General features: G+C 36.4%; 4 protein-coding genes and 1 non-coding gene across 5 annotated transcripts; 1 reads left to right on the forward strand and 4 right to left on the reverse strand.

Annotated features, from left to right (window-relative positions):
• Window positions 1-2557: 2557 nt before the first annotated feature.
• On the reverse strand, window positions 2558-9877 carry LOC111488163. Its single transcript, XM_023135828.1, has 8 exons — window positions 9595-9877; window positions 7720-8112; window positions 7404-7474; window positions 6888-7274; window positions 4903-6247; window positions 4423-4517; window positions 3914-4055; window positions 2558-3416 (listed from the first exon to the last, which is right to left on the reverse strand). The coding sequence occupies exons 1-8, from the start codon at window positions 9830-9832 to the stop codon at window positions 2707-2709; spliced, it is 3381 nt and encodes a 1126-aa protein (XP_022991596.1). The 5' UTR covers window positions 9833-9877; the 3' UTR covers window positions 2558-2706.
• Window positions 9878-10576: 699 nt separating this feature from the next.
• On the reverse strand, window positions 10577-14707 carry LOC111488088 (glutamine synthetase nodule isozyme-like). The gene is made up of 13 exons (XM_023135720.1): window positions 14550-14707; window positions 14424-14463; window positions 13599-13702; window positions 13363-13411; window positions 13153-13259; window positions 12113-12200; window positions 11860-11988; window positions 11681-11755; window positions 11547-11600; window positions 11412-11449; window positions 11092-11251; window positions 10949-11009; window positions 10577-10863 (listed from the first exon to the last, which is right to left on the reverse strand). Exons 1-13 carry the CDS (start codon window positions 14621-14623, stop codon window positions 10772-10774), a joined length of 1071 nt encoding a protein of 356 aa, XP_022991488.1. The 5' UTR covers window positions 14624-14707; the 3' UTR covers window positions 10577-10771.
• Window positions 14708-17067: 2360 nt separating this feature from the next.
• Window positions 17068-20199, reverse strand: LOC111488085 (endoglucanase 5). The gene is made up of 7 exons (XM_023135716.1): window positions 19975-20199; window positions 19482-19895; window positions 18764-18850; window positions 18401-18689; window positions 17818-18324; window positions 17666-17737; window positions 17068-17578 (listed from the first exon to the last, which is right to left on the reverse strand). Exons 1-7 carry the CDS (start codon window positions 20170-20172, stop codon window positions 17289-17291), a joined length of 1857 nt encoding a protein of 618 aa, XP_022991484.1. The 5' UTR covers window positions 20173-20199; the 3' UTR covers window positions 17068-17288.
• A 1408-nt stretch (window positions 20200-21607) lies between these two features.
• On the reverse strand, window positions 21608-21680 carry TRNAA-AGC. Its single transcript has one exon. It is a non-coding gene; the product is annotated as a tRNA-Ala (tRNA).
• A 92-nt stretch (window positions 21681-21772) lies between these two features.
• On the forward strand, window positions 21773-26441 carry LOC111488086 (photosystem II stability/assembly factor HCF136, chloroplastic-like). Its single transcript, XM_023135717.1, has 9 exons — window positions 21773-22152; window positions 22494-22729; window positions 23227-23357; window positions 23591-23723; window positions 23898-24020; window positions 24489-24563; window positions 24807-24922; window positions 25671-25755; window positions 26133-26441. The coding sequence occupies exons 1-8, from the start codon at window positions 21849-21851 to the stop codon at window positions 25735-25737; spliced, it is 1185 nt and encodes a 394-aa protein (XP_022991485.1). The 5' UTR covers window positions 21773-21848; the 3' UTR covers window positions 25738-25755; window positions 26133-26441.
• The last annotated feature ends 201 nt before the right edge of the window (window positions 26442-26642 follow it).

Below are 26642 nucleotides of genomic sequence, written 5' to 3' on the forward strand. Positions count from 1 at the left end.
TAAACCCATCCAAAGGTCCATCGAGTTTGCCTCAAATTTTTCGGACCAAATCACTGATAAAACCCAACTACAAAGATTCTTGGGATGTCTCAATTATGTGTCTGATCTTCTCCAAAATATCAAACCTATTTGCAAACCACTCTTTGAGACACTGAAAAAAAATTCAAGCCCTGGACTGAAGACCACACCAAAACAGTCCAAAAAATCAAATCCCTTGTCAAATCAATTCTGTGTTTATCTCTGATAAACCAAAGAGCTGGTTTAATAGTGGAGACTAACGCATCCGATATCGGATATGGAGGAATCCTGAAACAGTCTCTTGACAAGAAAGAATCCATTCGAGAATATGGAATTCTACTAAAAAAATTACTCAACAGTAAAGAAAGAAATACTTTCAATAGTATTGTGTACAAAAAATTCAAGTGATTTAGTTAACAAAAACTTTGTTATCAAAACAGATTCTAGGGCATCTAAATTTCTTTTAGAAAAAGATATCAAACTAATCGAATTACAAGGCCAGTTAGCTGCTTTATATTCAACTACTACCCTTCCATAGGAAGAGGATTATAATAACTTACTCTAGCGAGTTATAAACCAGCGTTGACGCAGTAGTGAATTCAATTATGAGGGTTAACTCCTTGAGTTGGACAGAAGCTAATTACCCACGTGCCTTCTGAGGATTCACTCCTTGAGTAGGAGTAGGAAAGGCAAAGCCTATTACCCACATTGCTTCAGAGGATTCACTTCTTGAGTAGGAAAGGCAAGAATCTTGTATCTAAACAAATTTTTGCTAGATGGCAAGCCATTTTATTTGTTCCGATCTCCAAATTTTGCCTATAAAAGGGGTTGAAAACCCTTTGGCTGACTACCTCTCAAGAGAGTTCTTACTCTCAAATAAAAACTCTCCCTAGCCACTCTTCCATCGAGAGATGACCGGAAAGAAAGCGATAGAGAAAGGAAAGAAGCCCACTGCTTCTTCAAACACCCCTACTCCAATGACATCCGGCAGCTATGCGATGGATGCTGGTTTCACACTGATGACCAGGTCTAAAGCAAGGCTTTCTCAAAAACAGGCGGAGGTTATCACTCCGACGAGGCCTTCTGCCTCTTCAACTCGACCATCTGCCGTTACTCCATCGAGACCTACTGTCTCTTCCACTCCAAAGGGACCTTTTGTCCCTTCGACCTACTCGGACGCAGTTATTCCCGTTCGATTTTCTCTAGTTCATGAAATCAGGGCCTATTTTCAAAAATTTGTGTCTATACCAGAAGCTCTGGTAGAACCAGAATACGACGACATAAAAATCAGCGAGGTCGTCAAGAAAGCCTATCCATCGGGATTCTTTTATATCCCAGAAGATCCTCATAAAACTATAAGGTTTTATGAATTGATTCTAGTCGACACAAAGTCCGTTGAAATTACTCATATTCCAAGTCGCGATGACCCTTCGAAAATCGTGTATTCAAAATTGAAAATTTTCACAGTCATGAATCTGACATATTGGAATCAAGATCCATCCACGGATAAGACTTTTTCAAAACCTTTTGTTCCTCATTCCTACTCCTACAGAGATTATCAGATGGCATGGTTCAATGTCATTTGGTATCAAAATTACGAGCACTCATGTTTATTCAATTCTGCCAGAATGCTCATAAAATTCATTATCCATTTTGGTTCATCAAAGGGTGGAAAATCTTTGGATCAACTAAAGATATATTTTTCAGTTCCAATATAGGAATCCAAGACCAAGTAAAAATTATCAAAATCAAATGGTGGGATAAATACACTTATACCCACACAGATCTCAGCGATAAAGGTCTAGTTATCAGAAAATGACCACCTTCAGGATTTATCCAAGAAGATGACCTCGAATTTCTTAATTCAAAGTCGAAGTTACTCGCTGCATTAGCCCAGACAACTTCGGAAGCTGACTTTCAAAAGCTTCTTCAAGAGGCCACTTCTGTCGGCTCGACATCTTCTCCTTCTATTGTAGAAGAAGAAAAATATGATCCATTTTTGGATTCTCAACCACCTCTGAAAACATCATCATCTCAATGACGGAATAGTCGTTAAACTCTGTAATAAAAAAAAAAAAAAAAAAAAAAAAAAAAAGGGGAGAACTAACCTATCTTTTACTTTGTTTCTTTGTCTTATCTTATTTTTCACCTTTTTCACTTTCATCAAATTATTGATGAATATGGACTTGATAGGTTTTTTTTTAAATAAGAAAGGAACTTGCACGCCATGTATTGAAACATTTTTCTTCAAATAATTAAAATGTATAGTAAATGTAGATTTAAATTTATCAACTATATCAAGCTATATTTACTATCAATTTGAGTACTTCTAAATAGTTATTAAAGACTATAGCAGAACGTTTTTTCAAAGTACGCTCAACGTATTCACTAACTCGAAAAACATAAATTACAAAAGTTAGGTTAACCTACATCTATAAACATTCATTAGTTAATATACCTATTTTAAAATTTAAAGCTTGATTAAGATTTTCATAATGTGTGTGTGTGTAAAGGGGAAAATAACAAGGCCTTAACTTGATTGATGAATGTGAAGAAGGGAGAGATACCATACCTACAAACAAAAGCAATTTTACAAAAATCCAGCCACCAAATTTGGACACCATCAACATGGCTTATCCAATGGTCTCAGATGTGTGCACTGACCTGTTTAGTTAGCTCTAAAAGCTCTTATGATGCACCCAAATGTTGTTGAACCTCTGGCCAATTTAAGTAACTCGCGCCATCGTTGGATAATCTCCAAAGCCCTTCAGCAATTTCATCATACAACTGATCCCAACCCCAACTTGAATAACCCAAGAAGAACCAATATCCACTAACCGAGTGATTTCCTGACTTCATCTCTTCTATTTCATGTAATGTAGCAACCTGATCCAGGAAGTGTATGCCTGGTAGGATTTCAAGCTGCTGCAGATCTTTAGGAACTTTTTGAGTTAAGGCCACGAGAGGCATTTTGCGTTTAATGAGCGGACCCCCGAGCGATAAAGGTGCCTCGTTTAACATCTCTAAACCTTCTGCCATGTCTTGAAGAGAATCCCATCTGATATACTTGTTGATTATCAGACCGTGGAAACCAACGGTTTGATCTGCCTTGACAATCAGAATCTGAGCATTATCAAAAAGTTGTGAACCAACAAGCTTGTCTGTGGCGGTTAACATCCATCCAATGCCTATATGAGGTGATGATTCATCCTCATCATTTGTGATATGAAGATTTAAGTGACCGAATCTTGTAGCACTTTCCACTTTCCTGTCTCTCACTAGGACTTCGTGGTACTTTTCGCTTGGAATAGCATCCTTTTCTTGAAGATGAGTGGGTCTTACATCTTCAACTGACTTGCCGCGTTCAATTCCGTTGTCCGCTACTGTCCATAGAATTCCTATTTAACAAAGAACAACCAGCAATTAGATTATAGACAACATGTGGAAAATGTCTGGTTTCTTGAAAGCTCAATCCTGCATATTTAAAATTACTCTTGAGGGCATCCCTAACATCAAAAAGTCGAAATAATGTCATTTTCCGTTTAAGTTTTTGAGTAAAAAATTATTCCCTCGACTTCAATTGATAATCTTGAACAAGACAAATTTCTCAATCAACAGAACTGGCCACATTCAATGTGACACGGACGTGGTGCATTCAAAATTCCTACGGCTCTTGTTCATCCAAGAGGAAATTAGTCTTCTATGTCTAAGACGTGTGGAAGCTTTAACAAAGATCGTGGGCTAACAGGACAAGCAAATCATACACAGATAATCTCGGCAAACAAACAAACCCATGGATGCAGAAATCAACACCATTATGATGCAAACTGAAAGCAGAACTCGGGTGGTAAGAATAGCAACAAGGGATAATAAAAAGCCTTAGTTTGGTCATTACCCTTCTGACTGATAAGGTGTTGGGAATTACTTCCTTGTTCTGCCACAAATTCAAAAATATCGCTTACTGCTAGATCACCTTCATACAATATAGCTTTCTTACTTGCTGCTGGAAATAACAAAAGGGCAGGATATACTTCTCTCTGCATGCCCAAGTTTACGAAAGGTTAACTATTGAACAACGCTAAGCAAATACAAAATTAGTCACTGGCAGAGACCAATTTCCAAAATACAAAATTAAGCAATGACCTTAAATCAAAATACAAAATATCAAATCAATATAGAAGTTAAACTTCTATATTGACTTAAACTAGTTTATAAGGACATCAATGGAAGGAAGGTATCCCTATGATGTCGTGAGAACCTTCTTGGCAAATGGTACGTATTATTGTTGGGAATACCATGCCGAGTAATGGTTCACCAATAATTTGATAAAATAATCAATGAAAACACTGACTGCAGAAAAACATTAAAATTAAAGACAAATTTCTACAGTCCTGAAAAGCACACCTGATCAAATGACTTTAGAATTGAACTGCAATCGTTCAGTGTGCAGTCCATTAAGTAGATAAGCGGGAGCTTTGACAGTAGATCTGTCCGACCTTCTGCAAAATGTAATGTGAATACAAACACTATTATTGTTGGACCATTCTAAAATTGATTCAAACATTTAAACGGATAAATGTAAAACACTTATTACCACTTTTTTAAAAGCATATTACCTCTAATACCAAAAATCAATCGATATACAACAAACTTCTTGCATTAATATACTAAGATTGAAAATTAGAAAAACTTTGTAGCTAGTACGTCATGGAAACCACCGAAGAGCAATGAGCAAAATAATATTATCACGTTAAGACAAGTTGTAAGATTCCCACAAGGAAATGCAGAGGCATTTTCAAACAGAATAGGAAGAAGACGAAGAAGATAAGAATGAACCACATCAGAAGTCCTGATAATTTTGAGGACAAGCAATGAAGTACTCACCACTTAACATATTATCTTCCTTTCCACGTCCACTCGTCAGCGTGTTAGCATAACCCTGGATAGCTCGATAAACTTCAGAAACAACTACTTCACTTCTCAGGCAAAAACCACACCAATTATTGCTGAACAGAACTAACACATCCTTGCCATGTGGATCGAGAGTATTTAAAGATTCAGATTCAATGGAGCCAATAACAAGTTTGGAGAAAGTAAGAGCTGTAACCCGAGGAACAGAATTCACCTCATGAAAATCCAAATTAACAAATGGTGGGATAATGGCTGCCCTAGGGCTTCTGTTAACGGATTCAGACAGTTGAAATGGATGTAAGCTTCTATTGAGAAAACTGCTTAAGAAATCAGCCTGTGAAGAATAGCTTGGTATTTTCTCTGATGGAAAGACATGATGCTGCTCCAGAAGGGGATCAACTATTACCAAAGCAGGGAACTTTGATTGATCTGTCAAAGCTTTAAGTAATCGGTGGTTACCATCAGAGAAGAAAAATGAACCTTCAAAACCTTGGATGCAGAGGTTCTCATCCCTCGATATTTCCATTGTTAAAGAAGATTTTTCTTCAACTTTAATGATTCGAGGAACATCCAATTTCTGATCGGAAGCTGATTCATCAGACTGTATAGAATCATGATGCTCATGTGTATGAATGCTAGTACTCTTCTCATTATCTTGCTGAGTAGAAGATTCCATGGTACAAACATCTGAAGCTTCCCCACGCTCTTTGGCAGACATACACCTGCCATGAATTGACTGATCTTCATCCAGTTGAACACTAAGTGTAGTAGTGCCTTTCGGGGATGTCTCTGGTGACACTTCTAAAGGCTGAACTTCTGCCACATCTGCCAATGGATTTGCTAATTTAAGGTCAATATCATCAGATAAGAGCTGGAAACCTAAATTCCTTGCAAGGGAGCTTAACGTAGCCTGTTTTTTCTGAAGGAGTGATAGGATCTCTTGCAATGAATTTCCTTGTAGTTCTGAAGCTAATTTATCCAAAGAGACAAGTTTACCCTCATTCACAATTATGACAGAAGATGTCTTATCCTCCAATTTAATTGACCGAGATGCTGGAGACAACTTTAATCTAGGAGGTTCCAAGGCACTTCTCATAATTGGATTGTTTTGAAGCAAAGGTTTCAGGAGCTTGTTACCACCTTGTTCAGTGACGGGATAAGATGTGCAGTACTGTTGTGCTAATTCTCTGAAATCCCCAAGAGCCGCCTTACTGTCTCTTCTAGATTCTGATGAGTTGGATGATCTATCCACGAATAGAATTATTGATGGCTTATTGACTGGCAAAAAAGGCTGCTGACCGCTCCCATCTACTTCAAGCTACATGATAACACAAACCCCAACAAATTATGTAATAATAATTATAAAAATAAAAAAAAAGAAGAAAAAAAGAGTCCTATTATTTGTTGTTTCATAATTTAAATTCCATTTTCCTTTTAAATCTGGCAGAAACCTTAAGCCTTTTTCCATTATCTAAACATAAGCTCAATTGTTGAATCCTCACGCAAATAAGAATCAGTCACCTCCAAATGGTGGCTATGTTTAAGGTCTTCTCTCTGTCTCTTTTCTCGCTCTTTCTCTCTTTCGCCCCTTTCTTTGAATATTGTTTAATGTGTAGGGTTTTTATTAATTTTCTAAGACAATCACAAAGAAAAAATATTGGTAGTGTACAACAAACGTAAAATAATTACTTTTAAAAAGCAGCTACAGTGTATTTTCAAGCACTTCCTGAACCATTAGAAGGGCATTAAGAGCATCAAAAAGATCATAAAATTTGTTGAGGCATTAAGAGCAACAAGAGACAAAAATAAAAAATAACAAGGAGCTTAGTGGTGTAATCTCTACAACATATACATGATCATCTAAAATGAAAGAAGTGTCACAGTGGTCTATTGACATATACATCATAGAGAAACCAATCAACCATAAAGCAAACTTGTTTGAAGGAAAATTAAGTTACCTCTGAAACAATGAAATTATTCATCTGTAAATTTTCCTTAAGGTCATCATCTGCACTAAGAGTTTTTGAACATCTGGGACATCCAGCAAAATGAAGTGTTGCAAACCACGAATCCGAGTTGTCAATGCCAAGAGACGAAAGCATTGATCTATTGGAGATTAGACCAAAACCATGCTTCTCTCTCGGCAGGAAGAATTCTCTGACAACAGCCAATAAATTTGTGAAGAAAGAGTTGTACCGCATGAACTCTTCATGATTGCAAGATGATGGAAAAGATTCATTTGTACACTTCGCCTCAGAAGTATCGTTTCCTGAACTAAACTCCCCAAACCATGGAACTCCATATACTTTTTCAATACCACACATGTCTGTATTTTTGTTACGATGCTGTTTTTTTGGGAAGTAGAGGATATAGGCAGGGGAGAAGAAAGAGGTGAGAAATTTATTGGAATAATTTTTTTTTCTTGTGATCATCTAAAACCAATCGCATAATGGTAATTAAAAATAGCTAGCCACCTTGCCGTTATTCTTCCCTCTCAATGTTTGTATTCCATCAGTATGTTCATTAGTTGTTCCAACGAGATCATCTGCAACAAAATGTGGAGCAGATGTTCATTCTAGAAATTACAGAAAACATAATGATGAAACACCAGGAGTAGCTACCGAATACAACCAAAGCAAATATAAAGGAACCTTTTTTTTTTTAAATACAAATTTTGCATACCAATTCACATTTGAAACAGAAAATAATAAAACAAATCATACTTGGTACATTTGGAAATGAAATAGGGAATTTGAGGGGGACAAGAGGTACAGAAGTAAAATCACAGACCTGTAACATTGCCCTTTATCCCCTTGGACAGCAATTGTGTGGTCCATCCACAAAATTCCGTGAGAAGCAAGGCCTTATCAGTTGAATCAAGGAATGACTTCAATTCCTCAGGGGTATTCAAGTGCGTAAGGGGAAGTTCTTCAGGCAATAGTGACATGTATGGATAAATTGAGAATACTATATTTTGGGCTGTTAGTCTCCCTTGATACTTGTAAGATACAGAATGATGGTAGAAAATAACATTTGTCTCCTCTGACGTAGCACCAATTGCATTTACTAACATCTTCTCTGAGTTTCTGTACATGAACATCAGCTTTAATGAACTATACCTTTCTTTTCTATTTTCAATAAGATGGGCTATATCTTTCATTAGGGCTCGTGATTCACCAGACCCTGCCAACAGAATAATTGATCATGCATCAACAAATAAAACAAAAAATATATATTTGGAACACTTAAACTACATCCCTAAGATTTAGGAAATTAAAATTTTTCAATTTTCCTTCATAGGAGATAGAGAGGAATATTTTTTGCTTCAGGTGGCCTTAGACAGAGAGGGCAGAGGTTTCTCATTCGCAATATGGGCATGTCACAATTATCTTTTATCCAAATGATGAGTTTTCTTTGAGATATTGGTGGCAAAGTTCTTCATATCCTCGTTGAATTCTCAGATTTATCTTTAAATCTCTCGAGAACGGCTATCATTCAGCAGAATATTTTGCAAGAAAGTTGGATAGCTGAACAGTTTACCCTTCAACTATTTGGATGTGCCCTGGGCTTTTCCCAAGAAAAAGCTTCTATTGGGTTCCTGTTATGGAAAAAATCCAAGCTAAGTTGGCTAGACGGAAGAACATTCCTATTCCAAAAGGAGAACTGTGGCCCAATCCGTTTTGGCCAGCATCTCCCTTTACCATTTCTCTGTAAAACATTTGCCCAATCCAGATAGCTAATTGTAAAATACTGTTTAGCTCAGTATATTCCCTCGAAGTTGGAGGTGGAAGCAGGATCATTTACAAGGGAATTCTCAGAGAAATAATTTTATTTTTCTGTAACCAATTTCCAAGCATATACACCCCAGGCCTAAAACCAGCATATCAAGAACAAGGACTGACGACTAGCTTTAATAGGAACTTTATGGATGAGGTTATGAAAAGGGCATAACGCATCTTTCTTCTTAAATAGTTCTCCTCACTTGAAAAGACTGATAATATAATCAAAATTGTTAATAGCTCATGATCCTTTTCGCATAAGAGAACGTTTAATTATCTGCTAAACAATACAAAATCCATCCCAAGAAACCTAGCCAGTTTTTGTCTGAACTTGCTCACTGAGAAACTCGCACCCTAGATCAAGTCCAAAGAAAAGTCCACAGCCTATGTTTTGTGTAATGCTCATGAAGGTCAATAACATCTTTTTCCAACCTCTTGGAAAGTTTGGAGCAAGGTTTTTCAATGATTCAAAAAACAGTGGTGCTTCGCTTCCATAAATCAAAATTTACACTGTTGATGTGTAAATCGAATACCAAACTACTCCAAGACTTCTCTTCTTGCCACTTAAATTCATTAACATCATGCAATGAAGCCTCCGAACTTCAACCAATCGCTCTAGTTGAACGCGCAGATTTTAACCCGCCTCTCCGTCGCGGTAGTAAAAAACGCGAAAAAAAAAAAAAATCAATCCAAATGCAATAAAAATCACCATACTACCTAATCAGCTAAACATTGCATATTGTTTAAATTCAGACTACATCTGTAGAGATGGTTTCAAATTAAAACAAAAGAAAACAATATAGTCGGTACACAATTAGCTCAAAAAGTACCTGGTGTTGATCACATCTGCCATAAAAACAAAATCACAGAATGACAGAAAACTCACAGGGAAGTGTGACAAGAAGAAGAATATGCGGATGAAGTCTGATCTGAGAAGAAAAATTCTGCCTGGTAAGAATATGCCATTCTCCAATTGTCTCCGATGCATTAGATTCAACAACCAACGTCGCCAAAAGTGCGGCAACGACCACCCCAAACAGCTTCCGTTTCTCATTGTTCTTAGAAAACCGGCCATCACCAAATCTATCGCACACTCGTCTTCTAGCTTCAGCAGCTGAATTCATTCTTTCATCTATGGTGCAGTGGCAGAGACTCCTGACATACAGTTTTGGAGACCCAACTCAAAGAATGCGAAATGAAAAATAATACCCACACGAGAAATGGGTCGTGGGCCGAGTAATGCGCTGTCGATCGTATCCGATACGACACGTCGTCTCATATATACGGGAAAAATAAATTGGTTGGGAAGTTATAAAAAAAATAATAATAATAATTTTTTTTAGATTTAAGTTTATAAATATTACTCCCACCTACAAAATTTTATTTATTTTATTATATATATTTTAATAAAATATTTTTTAAAAATAAGAAACTGTGTTGAAACATTCTTTTAGTTAATTAATTATTTAGAATATATATATATGTATGTATAAACCCACATATATAAACATTCATTAGTTATTAAACTTTTAGCATACATCTCTCAATTAAAAGTAAATATTTATTAGTTATAACATACATTACCCGACTAAGGATTAAAATTTCTTTTGATATAAGTTTCCTCTCTTTTTTCAAATCTCATTTTATTATAATTAGAGTGTTATTTTATAAAATTAAAAAAAAAAACAAAAACAAAAACAATTCTTTTAGCTTTTAAAGCAAATAAGTTCTATAGTTCGTTGAAAAAAAATCCCAATAATTATTGAATAACTGATTGTATATTATTCCTAAGTTTTTATTTCTCAAACTTATTAATCGAAATCATTACTTACTTCTATGATTATATATCTTAATAATTATGTAAAAAGTGAAGCCTTAAAGAAAATAAATTATTTGATAATAGGGTATATTCGAGTTGCTAGTTCAAAAGCAATAACCGGACACAATCACAATGGCACATAAAACAAATAGATATTTAGTTTTAGCCACCAATCAACTGCAATTAAAGGCATCAAACGGAGAGACAAACTGCAGCCACAACGCCGTCGTCCGATTCAGTCTGTTTAGGGCTTCCACAGAATGGTTGTTTCGGCGATCATGGAAGTCACCACGTAAGGGTCCATGTTTGAAGCTGGCCTTCGATCCTCGAAGTACCCTATACATAACATTTGTTGAAAAGAAACCATAAGAGCTTTGATCGCTTGAGAAAGGAAATTGGGGTGTTTCAGAATAAGACTTGCCTTTGCCGGCCTTTTCAGTGTCTCGCCCAACACGGACTGAGGCTCCTCTGTTTGCAACTCCCTGGGATTTTTCATTATTATGAGCTTATGAATACAACACAACAGGGTGCTATGAGTAAAAAAGGGGCTGGACAACATAATACCCAAGAGAAGTTCTTGATATCAGCAGTCTCGTGGCGGCCTGTCAACCTCCTCTCGTTGCCTTCTCCATAGGCAGCAATGTGCTCTTCATGGCGCAAACTCAGCTTTTCGATGGCCTTCTTGATCACTTCAATACCACCGTCGTCTCTCATTGATTTGGTGCTGAGGCCACCAAAACAAAAAGGGTTTTTTTAGATGATATACTTGCTTGATATAAGTACTCTCCACAATAATATGATATTGTCCACTTTGTGCCTACTCAAACTCAAATTATTACAAACAGATCAACGGGCAAGTTCAAGATGACAGAAGAAAACAAAACCTGTAGTTGGCGTGAGCACCAGCGCCATTCCAGTCGCCCTGGTTGATAATAATCAAACAATGTATCAAACCAAATGATGCTATGTGTAAGTAAGCACACAAAAGTTGTTGTTTACTAATTGAATTGAACACAAACCTGAACTGGCTTTGGGTCGAAGGTGAGAACGACTCCTGCCATTTCTGTGATCCTCTGTTACAACATAACCATTGTTATTAGAAAAGAGATGTCACAAAACAAGTTGGTATTTTAATATTCAAGTCAGATCATACCTCGAGGATGTATCGGGAGATCCATATCTGATCACCAGAAGCAATACCAACGGTAGGACCGACTTGGAATTCCCACTGCCCACACAATAAAGAACAAACAAAAAAACATGGGAATCATTTTAAAGAAAAAAGACTGGGGAATTATGTGTTTGGATGTATGATTTATGTTGGAAATGCACCTGTCCGGGCATGACTTCTCCATTGATTCCACTAATGTTGATTCCGGCATAAAGGCAGGCCTTATAGTGAGCATCCACGATGTCTCGACCGAAGGCCTTGTCTGCTCCAGTACCACAGTAGTAAGGACCCTGCATACCACCGCTTAATTAGATAAATACTTACCTTAGAAAGTTGAGAATCAAATACTTCAATCATCATATAGACCCTGCCTATTTTCTAATGATGACGATGAACAAACAGCATATAGGATACCTGTGGGCCTGGGAATCCACCGACAGGCCAACCAAGGGGCCAGCGTGTATCCTTTTGGAGGAGAGTGTATTCCTGCTCAATTCCGAACCTGTTGTCACCATCAAAATACATGCAAGACATGAATTTTACAGAACTGATGAAAATCATAAATTAGACCCATATCATATTCAGTGAAAAATACTACTTGGGATAAGACAAAGCAAAAGGAAATTATCATGAGAAAGGGAACGGACAAGAGACCTCAGATCAATTGGAAAATATCAAGTACAAGAGTATTACTACACCCTACGTAAATGATAATTGTTTTTTTTTTCTTTCAAAAAGTACCAATGAAGTTTGATGTAGAAATCACTTAATAGGACCTATCTATGATAGCATAGTAAATTTCTCCGTCCTGAAATGTGATCAATTAAGTTGATGGGTGCGAAAGCACGCACCGTGAAGCGCCTAAGATATAGCTTTTGCTGACATATGGACCATTGTTTTTTTGTACCCAAAATTGTGGACTGCTACCTACTACAATCATTAAACCATCGAATTCTATAGTGGCAGGGAAAAGTTCCAGCCAAAAGCAGACGGTGGACATACTTTAATGAATAGTCCAATACAACATTTATCACATCCTCTTGACAAATGGCAATTCTATATATGAACAACCAACACCACTCACGAGAAAAGACATTTTCCAAGTTCCAACCCCACGGGGAATGGAGAGGTATTAAGAAAAGTAGTCACGGGACAATAAAAAATTATTTTAGCTTCTACTTCAAAGTCTTTGAAAATCGTGATGGGGTTTTTGCTACCAGTGGACAATATGTTCACTTGAAAAATACCTTTACTAGTTTGTGATATTTATATTAAATATGGGTCTCATTCCAAAATAGAACATATATATATAAAAAGAGTGTGCAACATGTATTTAAGAGAATTGAGTGATCAGAAAAATTTAATTATTTTTAATCTCATTTTTTATATAAGTAAACGAGGTACGGAAGATTTTACTTAGCATTAATAATACTAATACTAAGATGTCACATTACCAAGGTTCCTCGGCAACAACGTCCGGCTCGCTAAAAATCTTGGCGGCGTCGAATCTCGTGTTGGCGGGAATCGGCTCGCCAGCTGACGTATAGGCATCACACATCACCTAATAACGAAAAGACGAAATTACCCCTCAACCCGCATTTAAAATACCAAAAAGTATAACAATTTACCAAAAATGAGCGGGAAAAAGCGGTCGATCACTATACCAAGATGTTGTTCCCTCTTCTGAAAGGATCCTTGAAAACCGCCTGAGGACTGTTAACAGTCAAACAAAACTGACGCCGTTAAATGTAGAAGAAAAAAATACTACGCTAATCGAGTGGAATATTCCAATATAATTTTGGATACTCTCGATCAGGACCGTTGATCACGATCCTGACGGAGTGAACAATTGCATGATGGTCACGTGTAAATGATAATGAGGTGGGGGCGTTGTACATACTGTAAGATGACTTCACTGTTGTCTCCGGTGGCTTGATTCGTACTGGAACCGTCGTAGTTCCACTTGGGGAGTTTCGCCGGATCGGTCACGGGTCCCGGAAGAGTCTGAGAGTAATTTTAAAATAAATTTTAAAAAACCATTCAGAAACCGAAGAAACGATATGTACGGACATTTTCGAACGAGTCTGTTGTGCATCAAAATTTGTACGGAAAAGCTTTAAAAAAGAGCGACCTATTTCGAACTCAAATCAAACGTCGAAATGTGAAGAAAATATCCGTAATTTACTGGAAATCCCTCGGGAATAAATGCTAAAGAAAATGTCACCAGAATACTGTCCAAATAATGTACAGCTGGTTTCAAATTCCAAGGAAAAAATAGAGAAACGTTCGAAAACTGAAGAATTGATGTGATGTAATTTCTCAAACGAATTGATACAGCAAGAACAATCTCTCGAAAAGAACTCTCAAAATATGATCGATTCAAGGAAAAATTCGAAGATAGATAATAATAAGAGAAACATTTGAAATCTGCACCTATAATTTTCAAGCGATTTGAAACAGGCAGAAACCAAGCACGATCGGAGAGAGAAACATTCGAAATCTGAAGAAAATGATCTCCACCAACAATTTTCCAAACGAGTTGAAACGTCAAAAAGAAAAATCTGTCCAGAAAAACTTCAAAAAAAAAAAAACACGATCGACTCCGAACTCTGAAACGAAAAATCGATTAAAGAAAGAAAACAGAAAACAGAGGCCAACACGATAATCATCATCAAAAACAGAATCTGATCCAAAGTCGGAAAATGCAACAAGAACCAGTGCGTACCCTAGCTTTGCTTCTCAAATCGAGTCCCGATCCTCCGATCCTGCAAGAAGAAAAACAAAAATAAAAAAAACCGGCAATAATCACAATAAGAGAAGAGATAGGGCGATTGAGAGATAGAATACTCACCATACGTATTCGGCAATGATCTTCTCGGTGGTGTCCGTGAGGTTAAGATTGATGAGATCGGAGAGGAGAGACATGGCGACGGTGGCAAAGGAAGAAAAAACTAAATAGAAGAGAACGGGAGATTGTGAGAAAAGGGATAGCAGAAACGAAGGATTAAATAGGCGAATGAACCCTCTCAAATCTTAAATTAACAAATTTAGTCCACCAATTATTTATTTAAATTAACAAATCCTTAATTTATTTTAAATAAATCTATTAAATACAAAATTTATAAAAATGTATAAATAATTTTAAAAATTAGATAATTAAATAGATATAAAATTAAACCCACTTTTTAATTTTTTGTTTGAAAAATATCAATATTTAAAACCTTTTATTGAATTTATCATGATTAATTTTGATTCAATTATAAATTATATTTCCCGTTAAATTATAGAAATATAATAATTTCTTTAAAGATATTCATAATATCAATTCAACCACGCAAAATTATAGTAATGTTTTGCAATTATTAATCTATATAGTAAACACGAATCATATTTTTTTTATAAACATATTATAGTTCCTTTGTTGATATTATTTATTCATATAATGTTGTGTTATGTTCCTTAAAATATAATATAATGTCCTAATCTAATAAAAATTGATTGGAATTAGGACCATCTTATTTAAATTAAATACAAAATTTTATGGAAAATTTTTGTTTATACTAAATTATAATTTAAAAAATGAAATAGTACAATATCTAAATATTGGGAGTATTTTTATTGGAAACAGAGTCTAAAAATAAAAATTAAATTATTTAATTATTATTATTATTATTATTATTTTAAATGTCTATAGATAGAGGCGTTGTTAGATTAGCTCTTTGGGAGAGCGATTTTGGGCGCTCTTTGGCCCAATGACGAGGGCGCTTTCTTCAATTCTGTTTTTTTGTTCGTGAATTGAAAATTGGGAGAGATTTATGGTGTGAAAAAATTTGGTTCGGTTATGAGTCCAACTAATCCGAAGTTTTGGATTGGTTCCAAAAAAAAATTACTTAACCCAACTCAACTCGGCCCATACATCTCTACGTCCCACCTCATCTCCAGTGAATCTGTCTTAACCCATATACACCCTACTATAGACCACACCCCACCCTGTCTCCACTGGATATGTTCTCGAGAGTACCTTGAAAAAGAACATCGAGGGTATCCTAAAAAACAAGGAACGTTTTCTCTCTCAACCCAATTCAACCCATACACTCCTACTATAGACCCCACCTTGTCTTTACTGGATATGTTCTTGAGAGTACCCTAAAAAACGGAGCATTTCCTCTCTGAAACCCTTTGTCAATTAAGAATATATGAAATTGCTTTTCTTTCATAAGAACTTCCAAAATGTAAAAACGTCTCTCCCTATAAGAACTTTCAAGGTGTCTCTGACTTGGTAGGTATAACATTATATTATAAATTTTTATAAAAATATTATTGAAATTAATAGGTTGGTTATTTTATTTAAAATATAATTTATATTAGAAAATAATTATAAAATATAATTGAAGGGAGAGGAAGGGCTATTATTGTAAAATTCTAAAAAAGTATGGATTAATGAATAATAATAAGGTTCCAAAATGTTTAACTAAGTTTACCTTATTCCACCACGTTGACTTAAGTTTTGTTTTTTTCTGTAAAATAAAAAAGACAAAAAAAAGAGTAATTTAAATGCGGACAGCTCACACGTAACAACTATCCATAATTAAATTTCGTGATGAAAATTATGTTAAAACCATTATTAAATATGACCATGTATAGAAAACACGTCCATGCAAGGCAACTTTTACCACATATTTCCATACACCCCTTTTCCAATCTTAATCTTTTATTATTTTTAAATAAAAGGTTTACCCACAAACGTGTCTACCAAGGTGAGATTTCCACACTTTTATTATAAAGAATGTTTCGTTTCCCTCTAAAAAACCGACGTGGAGTCTTACAATCCACCACATTTGGGCGTCTAGCATTCTCGTTAACACACCGGTCTGTATCTAGCTTTGATATCATTTATAACAATCCGAGCCTATTGCTAGTCGGCTTTATAGCCCGTTAAGTATTGACGTCTGCCTCAAGGTTTTAGAAAAATCAAAATCTTTAAAAATTCTCAAGTTCCATTGGAAATTATGATAATATTAGTTTTGTCAGAAATCACCACTCAATGATATAATAGTGTACAGTTTGATCATAAGCTTTCATAGCTTTCCTTTTGGTTTCTCAAAGCCTCGTATCAATCGAAACAATGTTCCTTACTTATAAATCAATAATCTTCCTTTTCGTTAATTAACGTGGGACTACTATTTTCAATAATTCTCAACAAGTTTCGAGGTCAAATAACATAGTTTTTACACTTTTTTCCGTTAATTAACGTGGGACTACTCTTTTCAATAATCTTCAACAAGTTTCGAGGTCAAATAACATAGTTTTTTACACTTTTTTTTCGTTAATTAACGTGGGACTACTCTTTTTCAATAATCCTCAACAAGTTTCGAGGTCAAATGACATAGTTTTTTACACGCTTTCCAAATTGAAATCGAGAATATTACAAGACTACCGGTCCATCCTAGCCAATACACTTCTCCTTAAATCAACCCACACTATACCAAATCATTTAAAAACACATCGTTGCGATGAAGAACTTGTATTAGTTGATTTTTTTTTTTTTTTTTTTTTGTGAAGCCAATTTGGAAGGAAAAATCAGCGTTCGTTAATGGTAGCTAGAAACAGTGACCTTAGCCTGAGGACCCTCCTGGATGTAGATGAAGACACACTCAGAGCCAGGCTGAAGCAATCTCAGCCATGGCGGAAGCTCGTAAATTCCTTTTTGTTGTGTTGGAGACAGTCCCCAAACAGGGCCTGAGAGATTTTCGAGGCGCAGTTTTAGATCGGAGATTGGCTTTCCTGATGTGTTCTTGATCTTCACTTGGTGCCTGTAATAGCTATCCTTGCTCACCATCCATGTGCTTGTTATTGTGTGGATGAATTCAACTGGAGCCCCTGCAATGAATCACAAGATCTTATTGAAGAACAAGAAGAACACGAAGAACAATATTGAATTTGTTAATCCGTCTATTTTTTGCTCACCTACTGGCACAGGGGCATTTGCGTTGGGCGATTCCTTTTCAGGTTTCACCGGCGGTGGATTTCCCCGGGATCCTGTTTCGAAAGACGAAAATGAAATCAGCCAAGGAATTCACACAAACGAAACCCTAAAATCAAATCCTAATCTGACTTACCAGGAATACGGTAGCCATTAACAGAGCTCTGCAATTTGGAGAAGAGGCCAAGCAGAGGAGCACAAGCGGTGAGAGTAGGCTCTGTTTGTTCATACTCAGATCGATCGTCATCGAATCTATCGTTCTTGTCCGGACCACCGACGAGAGCGCCGTGAAGAACATTAGGGTTTCCTTGAGGACGATGGTACCAGAAATCGAAGCCTTGAACGCAGCCGATTGGAGAGGGATCGGTGAAAATCGAATCGATTGAAGAGCCTCTGTGGTGGAGTTTTTGGGGAAATTTCGATCCGTAGCCAATTAAATAGCTGATGGAATTAGGGTTTTTGCCGAGGATGTAATCGGCCTGCGATTGCGCGAAGTTGAGGAGTTCTTTAGGCTCGAAGACGCCGTCGGGACAAGTGAGCTTAGCGTTGGCGTCGGAGAGGTAGACGGAGTAGACCGCCATGAGGAATGCAGCGGCGGAGGCGTATTGCATATTGTTCCATTCCCGGACGTACATCAACCCTCCTGAGTAATTTCCCGGCGAGAATTAGCTACTAAAACAGAACAAGTTTTTTTTTCCGGCGATCGGACATTGGCTTACCGGGAGTTTTATTGATATTGAATCCATCGTTCTTCTGAAGACAAGCGCAAGCAAAATAGTCAGCTTTCGCCTGATATTGCTTCAACGTGGACTCATAAGCGGCGGCGCGTCCCTCCAACAACACCTTGGTTAGAAGAACCTGAACGCCGGCGTATTTGTTGTCCCAAGAGAATTCCTTCATTGCCCATCCAGTTCCACCGAACGACACCGCTTTATCTACCGTGTATTTCAAGTAATATTCATCTCCGGTGGCTCTGAACAACCACGCCGCCGCCCACAGCAGTTCATCCTTCAATTTTGTAAATAAAACGTATGAGGAATTGAAAAACCAGAGGAAAGAGGAATTCAAATTTTATTTCTTACCCAATATCCAGATGAACTGTAGAAGTCAGCAGCACATGGGATCGAATCATCGTATAATCCTCTAAACGTGTCTGCAAATGTGAAAAGCTGAAACCAAACGAAAATATCATGAGTTTACAAGTAATGAATAATATCTTTATTGTCACGAGTAATGAATAATATCTTTATTGTTACGGAGAAGTTAAAAGCAAAGTTAAAAGTTTATGATCAAAGTGAATAATATCATATCATTTTAGAGGTTAGTCTTAATATGATATCAAAGTCATGCTCTTAACTCGGGCCTTTTAAGGTGCAATCAAAGATGATTCAAATGTCGAATAATGATCTACTTTGTTTGAGAGCTATAGAGAAAGGGTCAAGTCTCGATTAAGGGCTGCTCAAATGTCGAACAAATGGTGCACTTTGTTCCAGAGCTCTACAAAAAAGTCAAACCTCGATTAAAATGAAGTTGTTCAAGAGCTTCAAAGAAAGAGGCTTCAAGGAAAGGCTTTATAGTGTATTATGTTCGAGAGGAGGATTGTTGAGGATTATTGAGAGGAGTAATCCAAGGTAGGCTAATACGGAGAAAAATCATGAGTTTATAAATAATGAACACTATTTCCATAAACGATATCAAACTACTACGGAGAGGTTTATGATTCCTAACCCACTAATCATGAGTTTGAAACAGAAAGAAGAGTTTGAAACCGAAAGAAAGCAGAGGGGATAATGATCGAACCTCTTTAGCATGAACCAGCAAGAGATCGGAATAGGAAGAGTTGTAAGATTTGAAAGCAATGGAAGCAGCGGCCAAGGCGGCGGCGGTTTCACCGGCGAGGTCGGAGCCAGGATGGGACTCATCGAGCTTGTAAGCTGTTCGGGGGGTGGACATGTCCTCGGGGCGCTGCCAACAGAAGTGATCGGAGGCGCCATCGCCGACCTGTGCCCAAAGCACGTTGCGCTCAGGGTGCGCCTTGATCAAGTAATCAGTGCCCCATTTAATGGCCTTCAAAGCGTTGTCCATATGGTTCAGATCTGTAATTTCCTTCTTGAAATCAATGGCTCCCCATGAAAGTATTGTCGTCACGAACGCCATTGGTAGCCCGAACTTCACATTGTCTCCGGCGTCGTAGTACCCTCCCACTAAATTCACCTGTTAATATAAAGTTAATTTCCATATTTAGAAGATAATTAAATTAAATAAAAACCAATTTTATGGCCGGAAAACTTACTCCTTGTGCAAGACCATCCTTAAGACCAGAATCCCCCCGCCACTTAACACGGCGGTCCGCCGGAAGTTTACCGGACCTTTGCGCTTCCAAATACAAGAAACTCAAATCCACAGCATCGCCGTAGTTGAAGTCACCGGCGGCGGCTTCAAAACAGAGCACGGCGGCGACCAAAGCCAATAAGTAACCGCGTGGCATCATTTTAAGACACTCGGCTTGATCGTCTGAGTTTCTTTTTGTTATTTTTGCAGATTTCAAATTTTCATTTGTCTTTTATAATCGAAATTGGAATTTTTTTTATTTATTTAGTGGTAGCCTTCACGTTGTTGAAGAAGAAGAAGAAGGGAAGCTTTACGACACTGTCGGATCAAGGCCCTCACGTCGTTTCTTCGGAATTGGACTTAGTGGGGCGCAAATATGAAGTGTCGTTTCGGCCATTTTTTATTTGTGGTTTTAAATTATGTGGAACTGTGGTCTGCCGTTTCATCTGGACCGTCCATTGAGCCAAGACTGTTTTGATGGAGTTTCCATCGTTGACTGTGATCTGACTTTTGGAAGCAATATTAATTTATTTATTGGGAATTTGGAATAAAATCCAAAGGCGTGTGTATATATATATTTTCCCTTTTGGTTCTTTGGATATGGAATGTTAGGCGGCTTATGTGTTTTTTGATTGGGGGACAGGAGAAGACCGTGTGATTTATAAATTTAAAAAAAAATAAAAATAATAAAATAATATTTTAAGTTCTTATCTAACTAACCAAAATTAAGTACGTGTACTTTCTCAAAATAATAATAATAATAATAAAAGAAAAATATTTATTTATTTTATTTGACAGAGATTTAATCACCTTAATTGAATGTATATAATTTAACCTATGTTCAAGTAAAAAAAAAAAAAAAAAAAAAAAAAAAAAAAAAAAAAAAAAAAAAAAAAAAAAAAAAAAAAAAAAAAAAAAAAAAAAAAATCAAATATGTCATAAATGTAAAATTTTCAATTAATTTTAAATTATTAAAATTAAGAGGTTAAGGTCAACTACCCTTAAAATTTGGAAAATAATAATTAAATTGGTTTAGCTACTATTAGTTCTATAAACAAGGATTTTATTCAAAAATATATAAAATATGTAATATTGTTATGATCATTATTTTCTTTTAGCAAATATTAATTTCTACCTCCAAATTCAAATTTTGAGATTAAATCGTCTAATTTAAAATTTAAAATTTCATAATTAAGTCAATTATAAGTAATTTGTAACTATTTTTTATTTAATTTCATTAAAAATAAAGCTCAAAATCTCCTTGTTTTTGTTGTATTAACCACTTTACTTTCTTATATATAAATAAGTCTTCAATAGCTATTTTTAATTAGGAGAAAAGCTAATTTTTACCTTTAAATTTGACCATTTTTTTAAGTAAATCTGATCAAAATTCACTATTTTTTAATTTTTTTTCTATCTAATTATTTATTTTCTCACTTCTTTTTTAATATTCACGTTATTTAAATTTTCGAAAAATGCCCACAATTTTCCAAGAATTCTGTAATTCAAATTTTATGAATTTTAATATAATTTCCATGGTAAAACCAGCGAAAAACTCTTTTCACAAACAATTTCGAGAAAAATAAAAGCGATTTTGGAGATGCGGGGTATCGATCCCCGTACCTCTCGCATGCTAAGCGAGCGCTCTACCATCTGAGCTACATCCCCATATGCTCTGTGCTTTCTTCTTTTTAAAATTTAATTATTAAAAAATTATCTATTTGCGTTTCAAGACGCTTCAAAATCACCCGCGAAGCCGTTGAGAGAATTTGTTTTGGATAACGTGAGAGATAAGAGGTCGGCCAACTCTTCTCTGCTCCTTTCCTTTTCTCTACAATGGCGACTCTGCAACAACTCCTCAAACCTTCATGGTCCTCCTCTCTCTTTGCTTCCTCCTCTCCACGCCATTCCCTCTCTTCAACCACTCCCAAAGCCTCTCTTCAGAATTCTTCCATCAATCGCCGCCAGTTTGTTGCTGAGACGGCGGCCACGGTCTCTCTGTCGCTTTCTCCGTTTATTACTCCCGTACCACCGGCGAAGTCTGAAGAATCTCTATCGGAGTGGGAGAGACTTTACCTTCCTATAGATCCTGGTGTTGTCCTTCTCGACATTGCTTTTGTGCCCGATGATTTGGACCGTGGTTAGTTTCGATTGCTTTGGTTTTCTTTTTCCTGATTGTTCATTGATTAAGAAATGCACGAGAATTTTGTATTTGTTTTTCTTTTGCTCCGTTTTTTTCGAGTCGCAATTTGGGAGCTCACTGCTCATTGTAATTAGTCGTTGGAAACATCTGGAGTTTATGAGCATTTGTACACTGAATTTGTGGAAAGAAATTTCTGATGTTCATTTTTTGTTCATATGTTCTTATCTACATTGTTCGGGCTTACGGATTTTGTAAAGGCTCCTGACTGTTGTAATTTGTAATTTCTCGTTCGCCAATAATATGCCATGAAATCATTTGACACTTACAGACCAATGCAGGCTTCCTTTTGGGGACTAGGCAAACCATTTTAGAGACGAAAGATGGTGGAAGAACATGGGCTCCACGTTCAATACCCTCGGCTGAAGAAGAAGACTTTAACTACCGGTTTAATGCTATTAGCTTCAAAGGAAAGGAAGGATGGATTGTTGGCAAGCCTGCAATTCTGTTGTACACTTCGGATGCTGGAGAAAGTTGGGAAAGGATACCTCTTAGCGCCCAGCTTCCTGGAGATATGGTAAATTACTATTTCATATCTTCGACTAGGAATTGTTATTATATGACCATGCTTGAATTTTAGTTTGTTCTATTTTTGGACTATCCTCAAATGCTTGGTCGGTTGAATGATCCGCTTTAACCTTTTCTTTATCAATTGTAGTTATAATGCTCATGTAATGTCGCTATGTAAGTTAAGACCATAGGAGCATGAATCTATTACTCACAGCCAACAAAACAAAAAAAAATGCGTGTGAGATCCCACATTTGTTGCAGAGGGGAATGGAACATTCCTTATAAGGGTGTAGAAACATCTCCCTAACAGACGCGTTTTAGAAGTCCAAAGAGCACAATATCTGCTAGTGGTGAGCTTGGGCTGTTACATGCTCTCATTACAAATTAAGATGGAAATTTTGATTGTTTTAAATATATCTACGGGTCTAAATTAATCTGTTCTTTTCTGCCTGAAAGTGCTTATATTAAACTCTAAAGTGGGTCATTCTACTATAAAACCTTCAGGTCTACATTAAAGCAACTGGAGAAAAAAGTGCAGAGATGGTTACTGATGAAGGTGCAATTTATGTTACATCAAACAAGGGTTATAACTGGAAGGCTGCAGTTCAGGAGACTGTTTCTGCCACTCTTAATAGGTGAGCTTCGGCAGGAGAGAATTTTCTATTCTATTTGTGTTTAAGACAAAGCCTCGTTTAGAATTTAACCTTGAAATCATCATGGAATAATTCATAGACTGATAACTGATAAGATTTTACTGGCTGCTTGTGGCAGGGAATCATGGGCCACAGTTCACTAGTTTAGCTCATTAAAAGAAAAAAAATTCAATCCCGATTATGAGATGCTAATGTGGTTTCTTTACCTTTTTCAGAACCGTTTCTAGTGGTATAAGTGGTGCAAGCTATTATACTGGAACCTTTAACACCGTCAATCGCTCTCCTGATGGGCGTTATGTAGCTGTTTCAAGTCGTGGTAACTTCTATCTCACCTGGGAGCCTGGGCAGGTTTAACTTCTGTATTTCTTTACTCTTTGTCTCTCTACTTCCAAGTGTATTGCTTTCAACTGGTTGTGAAGGCAGTTTGCTCCTGCTAAATAAACTGTTGAGTGATGAGTTTCTTGTGGGGATTAATCGCCACATTTGTACGACTTAAATACTTGGTTTTATTTGCAATGCCAGCCATTCTGGCAGCCACATAATAGAGCTATTGCAAGGAGGATTCAGAATATGGGGTGGAGAGCTGATGGTGGTCTTTGGCTTCTTGTTCGTGGAGGAGGACTTTTTCTTAGTAAAGGGACAGGGGTAAGTAAAGTTGTGACCGTTTATTTGCATTTCTCGTCCAGCCATCCTAATGGAAATATGAAGAATGGTTTACAGTTGCAGTATGGTTTGATTTTTACCTTTAGCAAGAATCGTTTCCTTTTTCTCCTACTAGTTACTCAAGCATTGAATATTGTATATGAGGTTGGAGCTTTAGGCTTTTGGCTGCATAATAACTCAATAGTGGAATCCTATAAACACGATGTTTTTCAGATTTGCTTCTATTAGAATTTTTTTTCTTAATCAAAATGATGAAAACATAGCATTTGAACTGAACTAATTTTTCATCATATTCATTATTTTCTTGAAAATAGAGTGACAAGTAAGTTCTAGACTGTCATTGTATAGGATACATCTACACTGTTACTTCCCAGAATTTCAACTGGACCTCTCAGCCAACTCATGTTATATATTATCTGCTTGTTGGATTCAATATGTTTAATATAACAGATCAGTGAGGAGTTTGAAGAAGTTCCAGTTCAAAGCCGAGGTTTTGGCATATTAGATGTTGGTTTTCGTTCACAGGTAATCTTTTAAGATCATGACATGCCTATACTTTTGTGCGTCTGCATTCATACTTGAAGACTTCTGCTAATATTGTGATTAATATAGAAATATGAAATTTCTTTGATGTAAATAACTAAAATTGACCTTCTTGGAGGCTGAACTTAATGAATTTCGTTGATTTGCATAAACAATTACATAAGGGAAGGGCCAGACAGAAGCCACAATATGATTATCTAGTTTTTTATTACACGTGCTGTACAGGAAGAGGCTTGGGCAGCTGGAGGAAGTGGAGTACTTCTGAAAACTACAAATGGTGGCAGGACATGGACCCGTGATAAAGCAGCTGACAATATTGCAGCCAACCTTTACTCTGTAAAGTGAGTATGATCATCCTGTAAACTTGAGTTTTACAATTTTTGAAATTTGAAACTACCTCCAATTCAAGTGCTTACTTCATAGATCATCCCTTTATGAATTCTCTTTCAATGGCTGTCTCCCTCTGATGAATAAAGTGTAAGAAGAAGAACCATTGTAATAGTCCAAGGGAGTTTGCGCCCACTGCTAGCAAATATTGTCCGCTTTAGCCCGTTACATATCGCCGTCAGCCTCAAGGTTTTAAAACGCGTCTATTAGGTAGATGCTTCCACACTCTTATAAGGAGTGTTTTATTCCCCTCTCCAACCGACGTGGGATCTCACAATCTACCCCTTTGAAGATCCAGCGTTCACAATATCTGCTATCGGTGGGCTTGGTCTATTAGATCTATACCTTGCTTCTTCTTTAGGGTATTTCAGGGTGAGTTTGGGATCAATTTTGGGAGGTGAAAATGTTCTTAACATGTTTAAAAGCACTTTTCAGAAACTTTATAGTGCTTAGTACATACTTGAAAACAATATTAATTTTTTTAAAACACTTGAAGCGCTTTCTCACACTTGGCATTAGAATAATATCAAGTTGTGTTGCCAAGAAAAGCCTAACTCTTCCGATCAGGCTGCAAATTCAATGCAATTGTACTATAATTTTGCCAAAGAAATTTAGGGCGATGAGTTTAGTAGTGAGCATGAATTCTGTACTTTCGTTTTACTTTCGCAAATTTTCGATTTTAATCTATATACATCTCCGCAGGTTTATAAACGATAAGAAAGGCTTTGTGCTCGGAAATGACGGGGTGTTACTTCAATATCTTGGTTGAAGCTTGAGATTTTACTCGGTAATTAGTACATATCCCCCTTTTCCTGCTTCTCTTTGAATTTTCTTTATCATAGCCTCTTAGCCATTTGGTGTCACTGTTTAATTCTCCTACTTGGAAAAAGAAGAAAAATTATTGGCCATAATCAATTGAAATTTGGAGCACAGTGTTAAAATGTTCATTTTAATTGTGATGTGGATCTGTTTGATTTTGTCTTCTATTTTTCTATTGTTTTTTTCAAATTTTTGCTTTGATTTTGAAAACACTCCTAAACTTTAGACAACAAAACAGAACTGAAAGGTGGGAGTAATGTTTATAGGGTTAACTTCAAAACCAAATGATTATCAAACCGTGCCTTAACTTTTCGACATTAACTTTTCGACATTGTTCTTACTCAGGTTACAGAATCAGATTCTATATGATGCTTGCGATCGAAATTTTGTATCATTAAATCATAGCTGCATTCTTGTTTTGGATGATGGGATGAGGTACTAATACTACCCAGTTTCGTATCTTTCCTCGTTTTTTGCATTTCTGAAGACGCTTTCATTCGAAAAAGAGTCAATTTCGTATATAGTTTTCATTCTTGTTAATATTTGTAATTTAAATGTATACTTGTTCATATGCCCATTCAACAATGATGAATTTGGAAGTTGTAGATGTTTTTTTGTCCTTTGATTTTTATAGAACATTACTGTACATTTCAATTCCCCAATAGAAATCAAAACTTGAAAGGCTGTATCAATTATAGATTATCTCCAAACTTAATTTTAAAATAAAGTAGCGGAATCAATAGCTCATGCTGCAACAAGGGCTCGGAGTCATTATGTTAATTAAAAATAGCTCGGGGGATGTTAACAAATTGGTCTACTGCCGAAATGAGACTTCATAAGTTTAGGGACTTGAGA

Source organism: Cucurbita maxima, unplaced genomic scaffold (assembly GCF_002738345.1).
Source record: "Cucurbita maxima cultivar Rimu unplaced genomic scaffold, Cmax_1.0 Cma_Scf00013, whole genome shotgun sequence".
NCBI lineage: Eukaryota > Viridiplantae > Streptophyta > Magnoliopsida > Cucurbitales > Cucurbitaceae > Cucurbita > Cucurbita maxima.

What these genes read in the sequence shown, in the direction of transcription:
- LOC111488163 (XM_023135828.1), bottom strand. Translation starts at nt 9,832, where the DNA reads ATGAATTCAGCTGCTGAAGCTAGAAGACGAGTGTGCGATAGATTTGGT. An exon ending in ATAATTTCATTGTTTCAGAG is followed by an intron (nt 6,248 to 6,887) that starts GTAACTTAATTT and finishes GTTATCATGTAG; the next exon opens with CTTGAAGTAGATGGGAGCGG. An exon ending in ACACCTTATCAGTCAGAAGG is followed by an intron (nt 3,417 to 3,913) that starts GTAATGACCAAA and finishes TTTGTTAAATAG; the next exon opens with GAATTCTATGGACAGTAGCG.
- LOC111488086 (XM_023135717.1), top strand. Translation starts at nt 21,849, where the DNA reads ATGGCGACTCTGCAACAACTCCTCAAACCTTCATGGTCCTCCTCTCTC. An exon ending in CCCAGCTTCCTGGAGATATG is followed by an intron (nt 22,730 to 23,226) that starts GTAAATTACTAT and finishes TAAAACCTTCAG; the next exon opens with GTCTACATTAAAGCAACTGG. An exon ending in GTTTCTGCCACTCTTAATAG is followed by an intron (nt 23,358 to 23,590) that starts GTGAGCTTCGGC and finishes TACCTTTTTCAG; the next exon opens with AACCGTTTCTAGTGGTATAA.
- LOC111488085 (XM_023135716.1), bottom strand. Translation starts at nt 20,172, where the DNA reads ATGATGCCACGCGGTTACTTATTGGCTTTGGTCGCCGCCGTGCTCTGT. An exon ending in TGCTGGTTCATGCTAAAGAG is followed by an intron (nt 18,851 to 19,481) that starts GTTCGATCATTA and finishes GTTTGGTTTCAG; the next exon opens with CTTTTCACATTTGCAGACAC. An exon ending in ACAGTTCATCTGGATATTGG is followed by an intron (nt 18,690 to 18,763) that starts GTAAGAAATAAA and finishes ACAAAATTGAAG; the next exon opens with GATGAACTGCTGTGGGCGGC.
- LOC111488088 (XM_023135720.1), bottom strand. Translation starts at nt 14,623, where the DNA reads ATGTCTCTCCTCTCCGATCTCATCAATCTTAACCTCACGGACACCACC. An exon ending in TCTCCCGATACATCCTCGAG is followed by an intron (nt 11,601 to 11,680) that starts GTATGATCTGAC and finishes ATGTTGTAACAG; the next exon opens with AGGATCACAGAAATGGCAGG. An exon ending in CACTGAAAAGGCCGGCAAAG is followed by an intron (nt 10,864 to 10,948) that starts GCAAGTCTTATT and finishes TGTTATGTATAG; the next exon opens with GGTACTTCGAGGATCGAAGG.